This window comes from Dreissena polymorpha, chromosome 9 (genome assembly GCF_020536995.1).
Source record: "Dreissena polymorpha isolate Duluth1 chromosome 9, UMN_Dpol_1.0, whole genome shotgun sequence".
Classification (NCBI taxonomy): domain Eukaryota; kingdom Metazoa; phylum Mollusca; class Bivalvia; order Myida; family Dreissenidae; genus Dreissena; species Dreissena polymorpha.
Genome location: NC_068363.1, coordinates 102,276,940 through 102,294,522, shown reverse-complemented (window position 1 = coordinate 102,294,522; position 17,583 = coordinate 102,276,940). Strand labels below are relative to the sequence as shown.

The 17,583-nt window shown below is 37.9% G+C and overlaps 2 protein-coding genes across 2 annotated transcripts in view; one reads left to right on the top strand and one right to left on the bottom strand.

The window, feature by feature from the left end:
- Positions 1 to 11,463, top strand: part of LOC127844373 (protein disulfide-isomerase TMX3-like) — a 95,177-nt gene extending 83,714 nt beyond the window's left edge. Inside the window, exons 12-15 of the mRNA XM_052374513.1 lie at positions 3,202 to 3,394; positions 4,721 to 4,789; positions 8,108 to 8,273; positions 9,373 to 11,463. Of these exons, the coding sequence (XP_052230473.1) occupies positions 3,202 to 3,394; positions 4,721 to 4,789; positions 8,108 to 8,273; positions 9,373 to 9,431 (487 nt within the window). The 3' untranslated portion in view covers positions 9,432 to 11,463. The remainder of the gene's footprint in view (positions 1 to 3,201; positions 3,395 to 4,720; positions 4,790 to 8,107; positions 8,274 to 9,372) is intronic.
- A 2,806-nt stretch (positions 11,464 to 14,269) lies between these two features.
- LOC127844379 (uncharacterized) lies at positions 14,270 to 15,691 on the bottom strand. Its single transcript, XM_052374525.1, has 2 exons — positions 15,138 to 15,691; positions 14,270 to 14,760 (listed from the first exon to the last, which is right to left on the bottom strand). Exons 1-2 carry the CDS (start codon positions 15,540 to 15,542, stop codon positions 14,545 to 14,547), a joined length of 621 nt encoding a protein of 206 aa, XP_052230485.1. The 5' UTR covers positions 15,543 to 15,691; the 3' UTR covers positions 14,270 to 14,544.
- Positions 15,692 to 17,583: the final 1,892 nt, after the last annotated feature.

Here is a 17,583-nt window from a genome sequence, read left to right as displayed (position 1 = left end):
AGTGTACGAACCAGCAGCGTGGGTGGTAGACGCGCTTTCGTTCGATTGGGATCAACTGGACGCTTACGCTTATCCCCCACCCATTCTAATTCCCCAAATCTTAGGGAAAATCAGTGTGAGCTCTTGCCGGATCCTCCTGATAGCCCCTTGGTGGCCCAGAAGATCCTGGTTCAACGACCTTCTCGGTCTCCTGTGCGAATTTCCCATGGAACTCCCGCACAGGTCAGATCTCCTATCTCAGAGAGGCAGACTTCACGTGGATCCAGACATGTTCCACTTACACGTCTGGCCGTTATCAGGCAATCCCTGCAGAAGAAACGCTTTTCTGTCATGGCTTCAACGCTCGTTGCCTCTGCAAGGAGAGAGTCCACGAGAGCAGTCTATGATGCTCGCTGGAAACTCTTCTCTAATTGGTGTGTTGGACGGAAAATTGATCCCCTCAATCCCTCTGCTAGACGCATAGCGGATTTTTTAATCTATCTCTTTGATGATAAGAAACTTTCTCTTAGCTCCATCAAAGGATACAGATCTGTGCTTTCGCATACCTTGGCTTTTCGTAAGTCATCACAAGTCTGTGCTGACCCAGCCATTTCGGAACTGATCCGAGCCATGGAACTTAAACGTCCTGTGTCTCGTTCTCTTACCCCCAAATGGGATTTGGCTTGTGTTCTTGGATCGCTTATTAAAGCTCCCTATGAACCCCTTAATCAGGCTTCTTTACAGTTCCTAACCTGGAAGACCGTTTTCCTTCTTACCATGGCTTCATCCAAACGTAGAAGTGAAATTCATGCTCTTTCTATCGAAGAAAGCCATCTTCGTTTTGATTCCTCCGATGGCTCTGTCACTTTGTTGTGTCAGCCAGGATTCCTTGCTAAAAATCAACTCCCCTCAATGGCTTCTAAACCCTTCAAGGTCCCAAGTCTTTCTAGAACTTGTGGAAATGAAGATGAAGATAGACTCCTCTGCCATGTCAGGTCTTTCTTTGAAGTTCTATCTTAGTAGAGTTTATTCAAGGTTCTCGCAAGATACTCTTCATTCCCTTAAAAGGGGGGGGGCGATGTGTCTGCGGCTTCTATTTCCCGTTGGGTAGCCTCGACTATAAAAAGGGCTTACTATTCTCTTTCTTGAAGGGATTCATCCCTTTTTAAGATTAGACGGCATGAATTACGAGCAATGTCGGCTTCGTGGGCGTATATTAATCATACCCCACTCTCTGACGTGCTTCAAGCTGCTTTCTGGAGGAATCAGACCACTTTTTCATCTTTTTATCTTCGTTCTCTTGAGTGCTAACAGGACAACTTGTATTTGTTGGGCCCCCTTGTGGTTGCACAAACGGTAGTATCTTCTACGGCATAGGTATATCACGCTTATCCGTGAATTAAGTTAATACTGTAATAACGAAGATTAGCTAAGAACCCGAGATATGGGTTCCGCTGTGATGGGGAGATTTTCGCGAACCTTCCCGCCGCAGCTGCAAAGTCAGCAATATGATAGCAGGTAACGTAATTAAGCTATTAAAACAAATTTTTATAGTAAAATTCATTTTAATTAGTAATTACTTACCTGCTATCTGTAAGTCCCACCTCCCACCCAGCTCTTCGTTTAATATTTTCATATTGTTTATTGGAATAAGAGTGATTTCTGGGTAATATCCCGTTTTGGTTACACGGCTACACGGCACTATGTGACCGTTCTGACCTGAACGACAGGTTTATGAAAAGTGTGGGATTCTTCGGACAGAAAGTTTCCGGATGAATTACGATCCTTCGGAGTACCGGTAAGTAAGCAATATGATAGCAAGTAAGTAATTTCTAATTAAAATGAATTTTACTATAAAAATTTGTTTCAGAGTAATTGTCAATTGTTTAGAGACCACGCAAATGCAACCAATGGAATGTAAGAGTTATTTCCCATTTCTCATAGCAGACACAAATGCAGGAAATGGAATGCCATTTCCTTGTGTTTCTTATAGAGCACACAAATGCAACAAATTCAATACAGCAAAAACTGCAACAAAAGCAAAGAAACAAAAATCAACTAAGTTTATTTATATCATATCATTACGTTTTAAGTTTGCCCTGCCCTGGAAATCACTTTTTTTTATGATATTTATGTAATCAAATTTTTTTTAGATCAACTGAGCACAAGGTGCTCATCTTGAACTTTTGTGATCTCCTTTTGTCTGTAGTCTGTTGTGTGTCGTCAACATTTTGTTTGTAAACACACTAGAGGCCAAAATTTTTGTGTCCGATCTTCATGAAACTTGGCCAGGTGATTTGTCCCAATTACATCTTGGATGAGTTCGAAAATGGTTCGGGTTGGTTGAAAATTGTGGCCTCCATGGGGGCTGGGCATTTCTTCTTATGTGGCAATAGTTAAACCTTGCTTATACTGTAGAAGTCACATTTTTTTGTCCAATCTTAATGTAACTAAGTCAGAACATTTGTTCTAATGATATCTTGGATGAGTTTGAAAATGGTTTCCATCAGTTGAAAAACATGTCTGCCACGGGGCTGGACATTTTTCATTATATGGGAATAGTAAAACCTTGTTAACTATCTTAAAGTCACATTTATAGTCCAATCTTCATGAAACTTGGTCAGTAGATTTGTACTAATGATATCTTGGATGAGTTCGAAAAAGATTCTGGTCTTTTGAAAAACATGGCTGCCAGGGGGCGGGGCATTTTTCCTTATATGGCTATAGTGAAACCTTGTTAACTCTCTAGAAGGCGCATTTATGGTTCAATCTTTATGAAACTTGGTCAGAACATTTGTTGTAATGATATCTTGTATGAGTTCAAAAATGGTTCCTGTCCATTGTTGAACATGGCAACCAGTGGGGCGAGGCATTTTTCCTTTTATAGCTATAGTAAAACCTTGTATACACTCTAGAAGTCACATTTTAGTGCAATCTTCATGAAACTTGATCAGAAGATAAGATCTTATAATACCTTTGCTGAGTGTGAAAATAGTTCTGGTCTGTTGAAAAACATGACCATCAGGGGGCTTGGCATTTTCCCTTACATGGCTGTAGTAAAACCTTGTTAACTCTCTAGTTGATATTTTTGCTAAGTTTGAAAATGGTTAACGACACATCTCAAAAGTTGCTGAGAGCAGTTCAGTTCCCTAAAGTCTCAGGTGAGCGACTTTGGGCCTCTTGCCCTCATGTTACAAAAAGTGTTGATTGAATTTCTTTCAGTGATTTCCAGTTTCTGTGGATGGCCGAGGTGGACACCGTGAACAACATCATGCTTGCGTTTGTCTCGCCACCCTACCTGATGGTTCTGGACCCTACAGTGCACCTGTACTACGTACCAGATACTCCTCTCAGCAAAATGGATTCCAACACCCTCAGGGAGTTCTTGAATAACGTGAAGTCAGGCAAAATAGAAGTAGGTATTATTGCTACCTTATTATGTTGCAAAGCTCAATTTTAGCACCCTTAAGAAGGTCTTGAAAGTAAAATTGCTGTAAATTGTACATTCGAGTTCTTGAACAATGTGAAGTTGGGGGGAAAAAAGAGTAGGTGTTATGGCTTCTTTATTCTGTTGAAAAACCAAATGCTAACACCCTTAGGGAGTTCTTAAATAATGTGATGTCAGGCAATATGGATGTAGTTGTTATAGATACCATATTCTATTGCAAAGGCCCAATTCTGGCATCCTTCGGAAGTTCTTGAAGAACAAGGTTTAAAAAGATTAATCTTACATAGTATGGACCATGAAACTTGCCAGAACTAGTCCAGGGTTTGAATGCCCAGAAATAATCTTATCTTTTATCAACATTTAATTAGTATTTTGTTTATAGCTGCATATGTTTGCGTTATTCACAGCTTTGAAATACCGGTACACTTCAGTTTAGCCCCATGGATGTTATTTTCTTCAATGCCTCGGTGAAAATGGAATTTAAATAGATCTCAATGATAGTAATTCTGTTGCAAAAAAAGAACAATTTTTCTTCAATGATGGAAATTATGGCTTCACTGTTGCAAAGGTAAATATAATAAAACAAGAGGGCCTGAAAGGCCCAAGGTATCCCCCGCAACATATGCTTTGTTTGAGGATGGGTGCAAATTGGATGGATGAACATAATGATAGATGGACGGACGGAGGACAATAACACAAATGAAATCCACCAAAGCACTTCCAAGATATGGCTCTGGACACAAAAGTGCCGGACGGACAGACGGACAACGCCAAAACAATATCCCTCCGCCTCTGGCGCGGGAATATATTCATACCAAGTTTCAAAGAAATCCGCCAAAGCGCTTCCAAGATATGGCTCCGGACAAAAAAATGCCTATAGTAAAAAGCATTTTTTCAAGATACAAAGGGCCATAAGTCTGTTTTTAACAGATGGTGTACAATGCCATTTGGCGTGCATCATCCTCTTATGCATATATATACTCATACCAAGTTTAAATGAAATCCACCAAAGAACTTCCAAGATATGGCTCCGGACACAAAAGTGCCTATAGTAAAAAGGGATATTGTTTTGGCGTTGTCCGTCCGTCCGGCTGTCCGTCCGGCACTTTTGTGCTTAAGAACCTTCCTTTGTCTTAGTTTTGTGTTATTGTCCTCCGTCCGTCCATCTATCATTATGTTCATCCGTCCAATTTGCACCCATCCTCAAACAAAGCATATGTTGCGGGGGATACCTTGGGCCTTTCAGGCCCTCTTGTTATTCATACTTTAACTTGTTGTGTGTTTCTCTTGCAGGCTTTGGGTGGCACTGGTTTCTTCCAGCGCTTGAAGCGCCTCTTTTATGACATTCTTGTTACAGTTATAGTAAGTCATGCAGTTTTGATATTCCCTTAGAGAATCTTTGAAACTAAAATTTATAAAAACTTATCCTTCCCCCAGAGAATCTTTGAAACACTAATGAAGCTAGTGGTCTTTATCCAAAGAATCTATAAAACTATAATAAAGCTGATTCTTATTCCCCCAGAGAATCTTTGAAACAACAATGAAGCTCCAGTGATTCTTTCCCTATAGAATCTTTTAAAAGTCAGCCCAGGTTATGCCACTTTACAAAAAGAATGATCAGACAGAAGTGGGTAATTATCTCCCAGTGTCTATTCTTAGCATATTTTCTAAGATCTATGAAAAGGTTGTGTATGACCAGGTTGAAGAATATCTTTGTAAAAATAATTTGTTGTATAAGTTCCAGTCTGGCATAAGTCGAGATTACTCAACTGATACATGTCTAATTCATCTTTCTGATTTTATTTGCTCGGCTGCTTTTCAGAAAAAAAACCGAGGTATTATTTCATAGCCAGTTCGTCGTGTCGTCTGCCGGCGTCGTGCTAAAACCTTTACATTGGCTCTTAAATCAAAGTGTTTCCACCTACAACTTTGAAACTTCATATGTAGATACACCTTGATGAGTTCTACACGCCACACCCCCATTTTGGGGTCACTAGGTCAAAGGTCAAGGTCACTGTGACCTCTAAAAAATATCAAAAAATCTGACCAGCTTTAAATTCCATGTTAAGGAATCACATGGTCACAATACAAGGTTCCTTAAAAAAGGTTCTTTCACAATTCCGAAGGTTAAAGGTTTGGGTATCAAATCCTTTGCCTTTGTGGGTTGTAAACTATGGAATGGGTTACCTCCTTCTATTACGAGTATATCAGAGTCCAAAAGGTTTAAGGTTGCCATCAAAAAACACTTTTTAAGTCAGATTTTATAATATTCTTTTACTAAGTAATCGGTATCAAGTGTAATTTTTTTAAATACATTCCGCTTCTAAAGTTCATTTCACTAGTCAGTTTGTGATGTTAATGTTGTAATTATCTGTGATAAATTTGTATTTGCTATAACTATTTTAATTACTTAAGTCATTTAACTTCATGTTGGATGTACTCATTTTTAACTGTAATATTCCTACAATAATGTCCACCAAATTTAAGTATTATTATTAAATCTGTGATATATTATTAAGCAACAATTCATGTCTCTCTATGTCATGCCACCATTCAACATTGACCACTATGGAAATAAGAGATCACTCTCTTTTTTGTGCTATCCTTTGTACTGTGTTGCGTGACATGGTTAATTCACATGTTTGTATTTGTATGTATTAATGGGCCTCCCTTCGAAGAAGAGGGGGTATATTGCTTTGCACATGTCGGTCTGTCGGTCGTTCCGTCCACCAGGTGGTTTCCGGATGATAACTCAAGAACACTTGGGCCTAGGATCATGAAACTTCATAGGTACATTGATCATGACTCGCAGATGACCCCTATTGATTTTGTGGTCACTAGGTCAAAGGTCAAGGTCACGGTGACCCGAAATAGTAAAATGGTTTCCCGATGATAACTCAAGAACGCTTAGGCCTAGGATCATGAAACTTGATAGGTAGATTGATCATGACTCGAAGATGACCCCTATCGATTTTCAGGTCACTAGGTCAAAGGTCAAGGTCACAGTGACCCGAAATAGTAAAATGGTTTCCGGATGATAACTCAAGAACGCTTAAGCCTAGGATCATGAAACTTGATAGGTAGATTGATCATGACTCACAGATGACCCCTATTGATTTTCAGGTCACTAGGTCAAAGGTCAAGGTCACAGTGACCCGAAATAGTAAAATGGTTTCCGGATCATAAGTCAAGAACGCTTATGCCTAGGATCATGAAACTTCATAGGTAGATTGATAATGGCTGGCAGATGACCCCTATTGATTGTCAGGTCACTAGGTCAAAGGTCACGGTGACCCGAAATAGTAAAATGGTTTCCAGATGATTACTCAAGAACGCTTATGCCTAGGATCATGAAACTTGATAGGTAGATTGATCATGACTCGCAGTTGACCCCTATTGATTTTCAGGTCACTATATCAAAGGTCAAGGTCACGGTGACCTGAAATAGTAAAATGGTTTTCGGATGATAACTCAAGAACGCTAATGGCTACTATCATGAAACTTCATAGGTACATTGATCATGACTCGCAGATGACCCCTATCGATTTTGAGGTCACTAGGTCAAAGGTCAAGGTCATGGTGACCCGAAATAGTAAAATGGTTTCCGGATGATAACTCAAGAACGCTTATGCCTAGGATCATGAAACTTCATAGGTACATTGATCATGACTGGCAGATGACCCCTATCGATTTTGAGGTCACTAGGTCAAAGGTCAAGTTTACGGTGACCCGTAATAGTAAAATGGTTTCCGGATGATAACTAAAGAACGCTTATTCCTAGGATCATGAAACTTGATAGGTAGATTGATCATGACTCGCAGATGACCCCTATTGATTTTCAGGTCACTAGGTCAAAGGTCAAGGTCACGGTGACCCGAAATAGTAAAATGGTTTCCGGATGATAACTCAAGAACGCTTATGACTAGGATCATGAAACTTCATAGGTACATTGATCATGACTTGCAGATTACCCCTATTGATTTTCAGGTCACTAGGTCAAAGGTCAAGGTCACAGTGACAAAAACATACTCACACAATGGCTGTCACTACAACGGAGAGCCCATATGGGGGGGCATGCATGTTTTACAAACAGCCCTTGTTTTATGAATGCAACATGTTTGTTAATTGTGTTTGCGCCATGATACCGAAATAAATCTATCTAAATCTAGTCTACAGCCAGTGCTCTACAGGGTCGCTATAAGATCTAACTCATATGGCAAGGAAGTATAAGTTCCATTTATACCGAACCCTGCTACACATGGCACTGATTTTTCTGGATTGGTTATATTAAAGCCCAACATAAAGTATAGTATGACAGACGTGCCTCAGATGTCGTGACAGTATGTAATTTGTGGAAAAATTTCACCTTTGGAGGGTGTGTTTGTGTAGCAAGGTTGAGGAGATTCCTCAATAAAATCATTGAAACTAAAATACAACTAGTGATTTATCTTTGAAACTACGATTAAACTTGTGAAGATTCCCTGGAAATCTAAGAAACTGAAATAAAATTAGGAGTTATTATCCCTCGCCAAAAGCGGAGGGATATAGTTTTGTCCTTGTCTCTCTGTCTATCTGTCCGTCTGTCTGTCTCAAACTTTTTAGTTATGGCGGGGGATATCAACAAATTTGCTTGTTCCCCTGGCAATCTTTGAAACTAGAAGCTCTCTCACTGTGTGACAGGAAGTGTGGCAGTCGTCTCGTTGGCTGTTCCTGATCATGTTTGGGATCCCGACAGGTGTGATCTCCTGTGTCTGCTACAGCCTCTGCTGCATGGAGACTGTGGACGATGGGGCGCTCAGCGATGAAGAAGAGGACTCCGATGAAGAATACAGGCAGATCATAAAAGGTTCTTTGGGGTTTTAGTGAACCCTTTCCTGCTGAAAAGTCATGTGAAAACCATCCTAAAACCAGAACAGCCTGAAAGTAACTGACAGTCTTTTCAGGGTTAATGCTGTGTGCTGCTTATCAGTATCTTAGGTTTGGAAATGTGAAGGCCTTAAAATTTATATCTATTCAAAAAGGTCTTAATTAATTAGATTAACTAAGGGACTGCAAACAAATAAAAAGCTAATGTTATCGGTAAAAGATTATAACCCATATATTTTGGCTCACTTGCATTGAACGCCTGTGTGCAGTGTTGTGTCTATGGGACCAGTACTTTGTGTCTTTATGACCAAACTTTAGCCATCATTTTTGTAACCCTTCCTAAACCCAAACGAGGAAATGATATTATATCCCTATATATTGACGCCCTGCTTTGGTCACAGTATATAAAATTATATATGACGTGATAACTACATGGAATCACAAAACTCAGTTCATTTAACAATTATGAAGTCAACTGAGAGAAAAGATTATCAAGATTAGATATTTAATTTTATGTTTTCCTCTGTCTAGTCCATCCATAAAAAATGCCAGATAATGAAGGTTCTCATGCAAGAAATAGATGTGCTACGCAAATTAAGAATATCTACCACTTTAAACTCTTAGAATTGCCAAACAATTGATAGAGCAGTCATAGGCAGTGTGGCAGTCTCTGCTTAAGTCAGTTGAACGATGGATGCCAGTAAAAATGTTTGAGGGCCGACAAATGTACAACAGCACTGACCCACATGGCTAGTGATAATCCTAGTAAAGTACCTAAATGTTTTTTACTGGCCAGTAAAAATTCTAGTAAAGAACCTAATTGTACTTTATTGGCCAGTTAAATAAAGTCCTGGCCATTAATTGTTACATGATTAACAGATCTTTTTGCCAGTTATGGATATGTGACTTTTGCAGAGACTATGTAGTTAATAAGTATCAGATGAAACTAAAGCTGTCATTAGGAGAATTGTTGAGTTTTTGACTGAGGTTTGGTTAAGGTAAGGGGATAGATGTATTTTCTGACCCAAATTTGATTTTACAGTCTGCTTTCATTATATCATGGTATTTTACACTTGCAGAACACAAACAGTTAACAGAAGCAGAAGAGAGGGCAAAAACTCACCCGAAAGGAGAATAAAGGGACGGCATTGCTTGAGTCTAGTCCATCCAAGAAATCCATCCACAATATGATGACCAAGGGGGAAATACTGCAGCGTGATTTGTCTGTGAAGGAGGGGGGAAAACTCAAAGGAGTTGTGGTTTTCAACAATCTGGCAAAGTGTCACTTACATAACTTGTTGTCCCCACTGCAATGTACTACCAGGGGGGGGGGGGGGGGGGGTCTATATTTGATTCACCGAGGGCTACTGTCTGTCTGTATGTTTATAGACACATGTCCTACAAGTACTCCTGCATTCAAATTTGTTAACATCTATTTTTATCATAAAAAAAAATTCATCTTTAAATTAAAACTTAAAATTTAATGATCATGATTTAGTTAATAAAATCTTCTGCATACACTTGTTTAATGTTAAGGGCTTTTTGCTGAATATGTAAAACTGTGTTTAGTATTTACCCATGACTAAATATTGTAGATCTGGGTTTAATTTGTGTGTATAATTTGTAATGAATACTAAAAATTTATATTTAGAATTATCAATAAACTGTAGTGATATAAATTGCTCACAATGACACATGAGTACACAAATTCCAGTAAGTTTAAATTTTTGATACTACCACCTTGTTCTCCATAAAAAAAAGGTTGTGAAGTATCTATTTACAAATTTCGGAACAGGTATATGTAAAAATTTATAATTGTGTTTTTAGAAGTCCCAATTGTATGACTGATATGTTTACCGCCTTGAGACCGAGACGGCCTCATTTTAGCCCATACTCTGCAAACCTTTTCAAAGACACCAAACACTAATTCTTCCCAGGAAACCAATTCAAAAGTTTCTCTTACTATAATGCTTTGGTTGCAAGCAAGCTTAAACAAAGTTGTTTAAACCTTTCACACACAGAAGCAAAGTGAAAATGGCTATGTGTAAACAGCATAAAACCAGAACAGCCTGCCAGTAACTCGCAGTCTGTTCAGGATTGATGCTGTTTGCTACTCATCAGTATCTAAGGGTTGGAAATGAAGCCTTTAAAATTTGAATCTTGAAGAAAGGTCTTTAATTATATTTATCTTTCTAAGGGACTACAAATGTGTCAAAATACATATCTAATTGTTAAGAGTTTAACTCCATAGTGGATAATCATGCTCATTTCATATTCAACCAGATATCATGACTGCCAAGTGGGAATTTCTCCAACAATCGTGCAACAACACAAATAACATTGCATACAAACATTATTGCTTTGCCCTTATGTTTCCCTGTTTTATAGCTAATGAATGTTTTGTTGTCTAATTGTATGTAAGACGCAATGACATCCTTTTTTGTAAAAAATGTGTCATTATGTTATATTAATGTTGAATGTTTAACATAATAAAATTAATGATATTCAGTATTGTACAAGTGTATTAGATTTGTGCCTTAGGCAGTAAATTCTTTGTTCACAGTTTGAGAAGTTTATCAGGGTGCAACTTTGAATACCAGGGCATGTAGATTTTACAGGGCATGTCGTTAAAATTATTACTGTAAGTTGTAGATACATCACTTACCTCTCTACATGTCATATAATTATTCATCTCATGGCAAAGCATATCGTATGTAATTAATTTGTATGTCATTGTATGTGTTGTAAAAATATTATTGACATTAATTATGCTCGTTGTGATATAAGGGACATAAGGGAAACAACTGCGTGTTTCAAATAGACATTTATCAAGAGTAATCTTGACTTGTTCAAAATAAGTTAACCACATATGTAAGGTTTTCCTTCAAACAAAATATATGTTGTTGTTGCATTTTCAGTGATTAATGTATGTTTTGTATTCCTTTGTAAATTTAGCGGAAAATGAGTGAAACTTTTGCAAATTGCTAAACAGGTTTATGCGAAAATGGGAACATGTAGTGTGATTGCAATGGTGTGCATGTTATGAATGCATTGCAACTGTTAACATAAGACCATGTTTTAAGATCAATTTGTGTGCAATATTATTTTTTTCGATTTGTATTTTATGTCATTATTTTCGTAGGGTGACAATAAAAAAAGAAATTGATAAAGTCTTGTTTGATGTTCCTGGTCAATTTTGGTTACAGCCTATCCTTGTTCACTTTAGACTTTGATATTATGATAATGAGGATAAACTTGGGATTTCAGCCGTATTTAATATTGATCACTTTGTACTACCCGTATAAACTTTCTCAATTTATTAAATTCCCAACTAGACTTAAAAAACTTACCACAACTATAATAACCTTTATATATGCTGATTGTGTTAAAAACATTCAAAACATTTATAGCAGATTTAACAATTATATAGTGAACATTAGCTGATTTGTTTAATTCAATCATTTGAAAATAACATAAGTAAAACATGGCACATTTTGTCATGTGTATATCAACAATACCACTGGAATATTTCTGCACATTATGCATAATCTGCATTAAGGCAGCGACCTATAGGTCCCTGATTAAGGAAACACCACCCATGCAATGTAGTTCTTATAAAACAAGAAGACATATGGCAAAAAGAACATCATACCGGAAAATTGAACGGTTCAGTGTTTTTAAACTTATTAAGTAAGGCAATTGACCTAGTCTCCATACAGTTGTACAACTACAATTAAAAATGTATCAATTCATAAAATTTTAAATGCAGAATTTTTTTTGCTTGGGCCTTGACATAAAATAAACCATTCTTGTTCACAGAAAATACATATATTGGAAGTGACTTAGACAATAAAATAAAAAACAGTATTACTGTTGATCAAACCTTCACTGGCATGTTCGAAAAGACCACATAACAACAGATGATCAATTAAACTTCATGTTTAACACACATCTTGTGCACACTAAGTGTCCCACTTAGTTATTAAATCAAAGAAAAGTTTTACAACCAATGCATCTTCACAATTATTGACTATTGATGATAAAAGTTCTATAAAAAAAAAACGTATAGTTGACAATCTTCTATATAAACCTGACCAGCTATAGAACTTTGTACAATATGACGTTGCTTTGAAGTTTCACGCCCTTTAACTACTGAGTAAAACACCATAATTTTGCGCTTTCATATACGAAAAACATGTAACCTTTTCGAGTAAAGTCGAAGAATTGCGCAATTTTAGGTCAATTATACAACACAAATCTTATGCTTTTCAAATAAAAGTTTAAACAAGAAATATCTTTAAAAAGGATATACGGCGTTGATTGTGGTTGGACTTTATGAAAGGTAAAGAGTTCAATGAATGAGATCAAGGATAGCGAATGTCTTTCTGTGCAGTTCTTAGCTGCATCACATGCAGTACGGGATGTTACGCGGAGTTTTCGCGGCTTATTTTACATTATTACATATTGCTGGTCATAAACCTTTAGATACAAAACAGAAAACCAAAAGATGAATGGAAGTGAAATTAAAACATATGAGTCAACCGGCCACACGCGAAGTATCCGTACATATTTTAGATATTTATACATGTACGCGCGTTCTTCGAACAAACCTGTTTTAGTGGTTTGTCGGGCTTTGCTATTTGATTTGATTATTTACAGTATCGAGAATCATCGCGCTCATGCTTAATACATTAGTCAATATGGTGGAATAATTCTTGCTAAATTAATTAAAAATAATATTTATCATGGTATTGTTGAAAACAAATTAGTTCACCTAGTTCACGCTATAACTAGTCCTCTGAAAATAAAAGGTGCACGCACAAACTGTATTGATGTCGAAATTGAGTGTAAAACTGTTCTATCTACTAAGCCTTTTCATTAGTAATAAAATTGTTTCCTAATGAACACGCAGTAAAACAGTGTTACAAAGACGCGGACATGTTTCCAATGTTCTGGTCGTATGCTCAAATCAGCCTATGGAATAAATGAAGTGTATTCATTCTGACTTAGCCGCGGGAAATTTTATTTGAATTTTATTGGACAGTTACAAATGTCAGGTAAGGTGAAAAGCTGGCGTATACAGCTATGCCGAAAAATACAGATAATTGCATAAAAGTACGAAATAATTACTTTTGGAAATAAAGAAAGCATATTATTTTCGATAATTCAAACGTGCATATAAAATGTGATTACTTTAACATTTACAATAAACATGACATGCGTCGCCGAAACCTGGATGCAGATGCTATGCAAGTAGATGGGCAAGACGTGGGGCAGGCGAGAATCGCAAAGAACCGTACGGCGTACCATTTGGGTCGAAAGTCAACAAGACGTACTAGGTAAAAAGAGAAATGTACTTCGACGTACAGTTTTTACCGACCCTTTTCACTGTTGGCCAATCAGAAGACGCCTCATACTGTCGCTGTAAGAGATATTTGACATTGAACATTATTTTTATTATTTAAACCAAATTATGCGACTATCGACCGCTAACTCATAGATATTGTGCGTATTTATTGACCTGGCGCGGCGGAATTAAAGGCCCGGTCAGACCGACTAACGAATATGCAACGGAGAAAAAACGGACAAAATATGCAGATTTTGTTTATCCGGTGATAAAATTTACCTGCTCTACCGCTCAAGACGCTCGCAATCGGTGTGTGAAGCGTAGGAAGCACACAATGACCGCACAAGTACCGGTGATGTAACGGAAAAAAACGTACGTTTAACGGATATGTAACGGATAATTAACGGTCGGCTTACGAATATTACCGTGCGAGCAACGGACTTCTACCGTATAAAACGGCAGTGTAGCGCATTAGTACCGGACAAAACGTTCTCCCAACGTGAGAGATACGGACAAGAACCGAACACCAACGTACAAAAAACGGTCATTTTATGTCATGCTTTATTTATATTTTAAAGTATCATAATTTTATTTGCTTTGTTTTTCATGCATATGCTTGTTTTTCTTTATCATGAATGTTTATGTACACTTACGCCAAAAAAATAAATAAATAAATCAATCAATCTTGGCCGGTCGAACACTTTTATAGTTTCTTTCCGATGAAAAAGTCGGGTACCGGGTATATCCTCAGTATCATGTGGCAAAGCTTCATGTTCTGGCAGGTCAAGGTCTCCGTTATCATCTGCTGCCTTCAGGTCTGACTCGGTCCACAACTGTGCATCGGATGCAGCACCACGGCCTCCAATGTCAGCCCAAGCGAACTTGTAGTCAGAATCCACCAGAGCTAGCAGGACAACGGAGAAGTACTTTTTGTAGTTAAAATACGTAGACCCGGATCGTGTTGGACATTTGCAGGCAATATGTTTGCCATCAATAGCACCAATCGTGTGGGGGAAATTCGGGCTGTCCCTGAAGCCGTCACTATTCGCGTCCAATCGGCAGCTGTTGTTGGCAACGGCATCACGTCGTCAGCATACTCATCTATGACTGTTCTACCCACCTGACGTGTAAAAGATAACAGTATGATAAGCTAGCGTGGATTACAAGTGTATGCCACAGTAGATAATACATGGCTTTTAGCGAGTGGATGATTAAGTAAACATATACTACTTGATAAACGGTGCATATAACTGTGTACATTTCAAGATATGCGCACAAGACAGCACTAATGGTATTACATGTGCACAATTTAGGAGGTTAGTTTTGTAGGGACGCACTCATCTATTTGCCTTTTATCCTATACCAATAACTAAACACAATGCAATTAATATAAAATGATGATAGAAGTAGACTATAAAATATATAAATATACTAAAATGACTAACAGAAGCCTTTTAAAATTAATGCTAGTACTATAGTAAATTAAGCGGTACTTACTTCTGGCACGAGAAGAGAAATAGTGTTGTGGGGTACCCTCCAGCCGAATCGCATGTCACGGTACTTTGAACCAGACACACGATGCTGTTTCGTTATCATTGGGCCCACTCGTGCGAGAATCTCATCGAACATCTCGGGTGGCATTCTCATGATGTTGATGAATGCGCGTTGGTCCTCTCGTCGTAGTTCGATCATAAGTTGGTCATACAGACCGAACTGACGCCTCCGCTCGGGACCCAGCCAAGCCCTGATCCACCATCTGCGCTGCCTCCGTCTCCTTGCTCTCTTTTGAGCAAGACAATGCATGGCCAGATTAGCATCCGAAAGGTCAATCTGGGTCTGCACAAGGGTGGCTTGACTTAACTGAATGCGAGCACGACACTCCGTTGCACATGTCCTTCTCATAAGGCGTACCAAAATGAAATGATACTTCGACCTACAGGTTAATTACGGTTAAATGTATGTCAACAGTTTTGTTCCGCCACCCTCTCGCACTTTTGTATATGTTAGCTGTCCGTTATTATCTGTTGAACAGACGTTAGGACCAGGGCAACCGGACATTAACGGACATAAACCGGATACGTACAGGAGGTGTAACACACGAGTTCCGAACAAACCGTAAACTAACGTATCAAGACCGCACATCAAACGGAGATCTCTGTCCGTTTTATCCGGTGAAACATTTTGAACATGCTCAAAACTTCCCAACGGACGGAACGGATGTCACCGGACATCGCCGAACAAGGAGCGGATTCACCGGATATGAAGCGGACATTAAACGGATAAGAACGGACACGAACGGATAAAATGATTTTATGTCCGTTTCTCGTCTGTTACCTCGGTGTGACCGGGCCTTAACCTCTCCACGCAGAGTTGTCGTTCCTTGCTCTCACATACAACTCTGCATAAGGCTCAGCACGCCATTTTGTCTACCAAATAGCTAAGACCGAACAAACGCATACAATGTATATTTGTGTGGATATTTAAGATCGCATGCATTTAGTTAAGAAATATGACTTTTAAATGTACGATAAATCGTGCAAAAACTTGTGAGTTTTAATGCAACTCTTTGAAACTATTTTATTGCCCATTTACACAGATGTAATCATTCCACGCACTTCACAAATGTAAACAATTGTACATATTTTTTATTGAGTGACGTTAGGCATTGTTTCGACGTATTTATGTATGCTGGTTTCTTAACATAAAAAAACCTATCAATTTTATAATAATTAATTAAGACTGATATAAGATATCATGGTATGAGATGGTTTTCTTTAATGCAGTTAATGCAATGTAACCGTCGTGCAAAAGATTGTTTAGTATACTGTAACCTCAATGATGAACGCTTGGAATGATCATGACATGAATGAGACGCTTTCATAACAATAGTCCGTTCTGAGCCCAACACAGAGGTGAATGTAATGTGACCGTCGTGCAAGAGATTGCTCTGACTTATGCAAATAATGGTTATCACACAATACGACCAAACCTGGGAGATTATTATTATACACTTTGGTTACCGTTGGGAATTTCCTACACAGTAACGCTCTGGACCGTGATACTCCGCCCCGCATGGTCAATAAATACTCACAATATGCTTGATAATTATAAATTAAAAAAGGCAACCTTGAATCTTCTTCAAGTTGGTATATAAAATATTTCAATGCATTAAATACTTGAAACTTCTTTTTTTTTTCGTTTTTTTTCAATTTTGATATTTTTATTCATTTTTCCTCAATTATAAAGATATTTTATTTTTAAACATTTGTTATGAATAAATCTGAAGGAAAAGCGGCTCAAGAGACGAGTGTTTTGATTGGCTGTTCAGAAAATGTGTACGTCAAAGTACAAACATGTACGTCGAAGTACAAATTGTACTTCGGGGTACAAATGTATTCTTCGAAGTGTATTTCATATTTGTACTTCGAAGTACATTTTGTGTACTTCGAAGTACAATATGTACACAAATTTTTGTTTTCCTAGAAAGCTACATATACTTTCGAGAGAAATGGTACGCCATTGAACCGAGACGCATTGAGAAAGCTGGTCGGCGGTCTATGTCCCAGACGGGAACACAGGCGACAATGAAATGATGATGACGATGATTACCGATACACACGTATTACTCCAATACAGACCCCTTTTAATGGTTTAAAAACATTGTTTTACTCGTTTGCATTTTCGATATGACGTTTTAAACATGATAATTTCACATCATTGTTACCAATCTCACAATATAATTGCGTTAAAACTTAAAAAGTCTATGTCAAATGGGAATATATCTTTATATGTATGAATACCATATGAAAATAGTGTGTGTTTTGTCATTACAACTTTGGGTCTTATACGTAAAAGTCGTCAAATAGAAATAGAAGAGGCAGAAGTTGTCGTTGTAGTATTAATGACAGCAGCAGCAGCAGCGATAGTTGAATAAAATAAATAA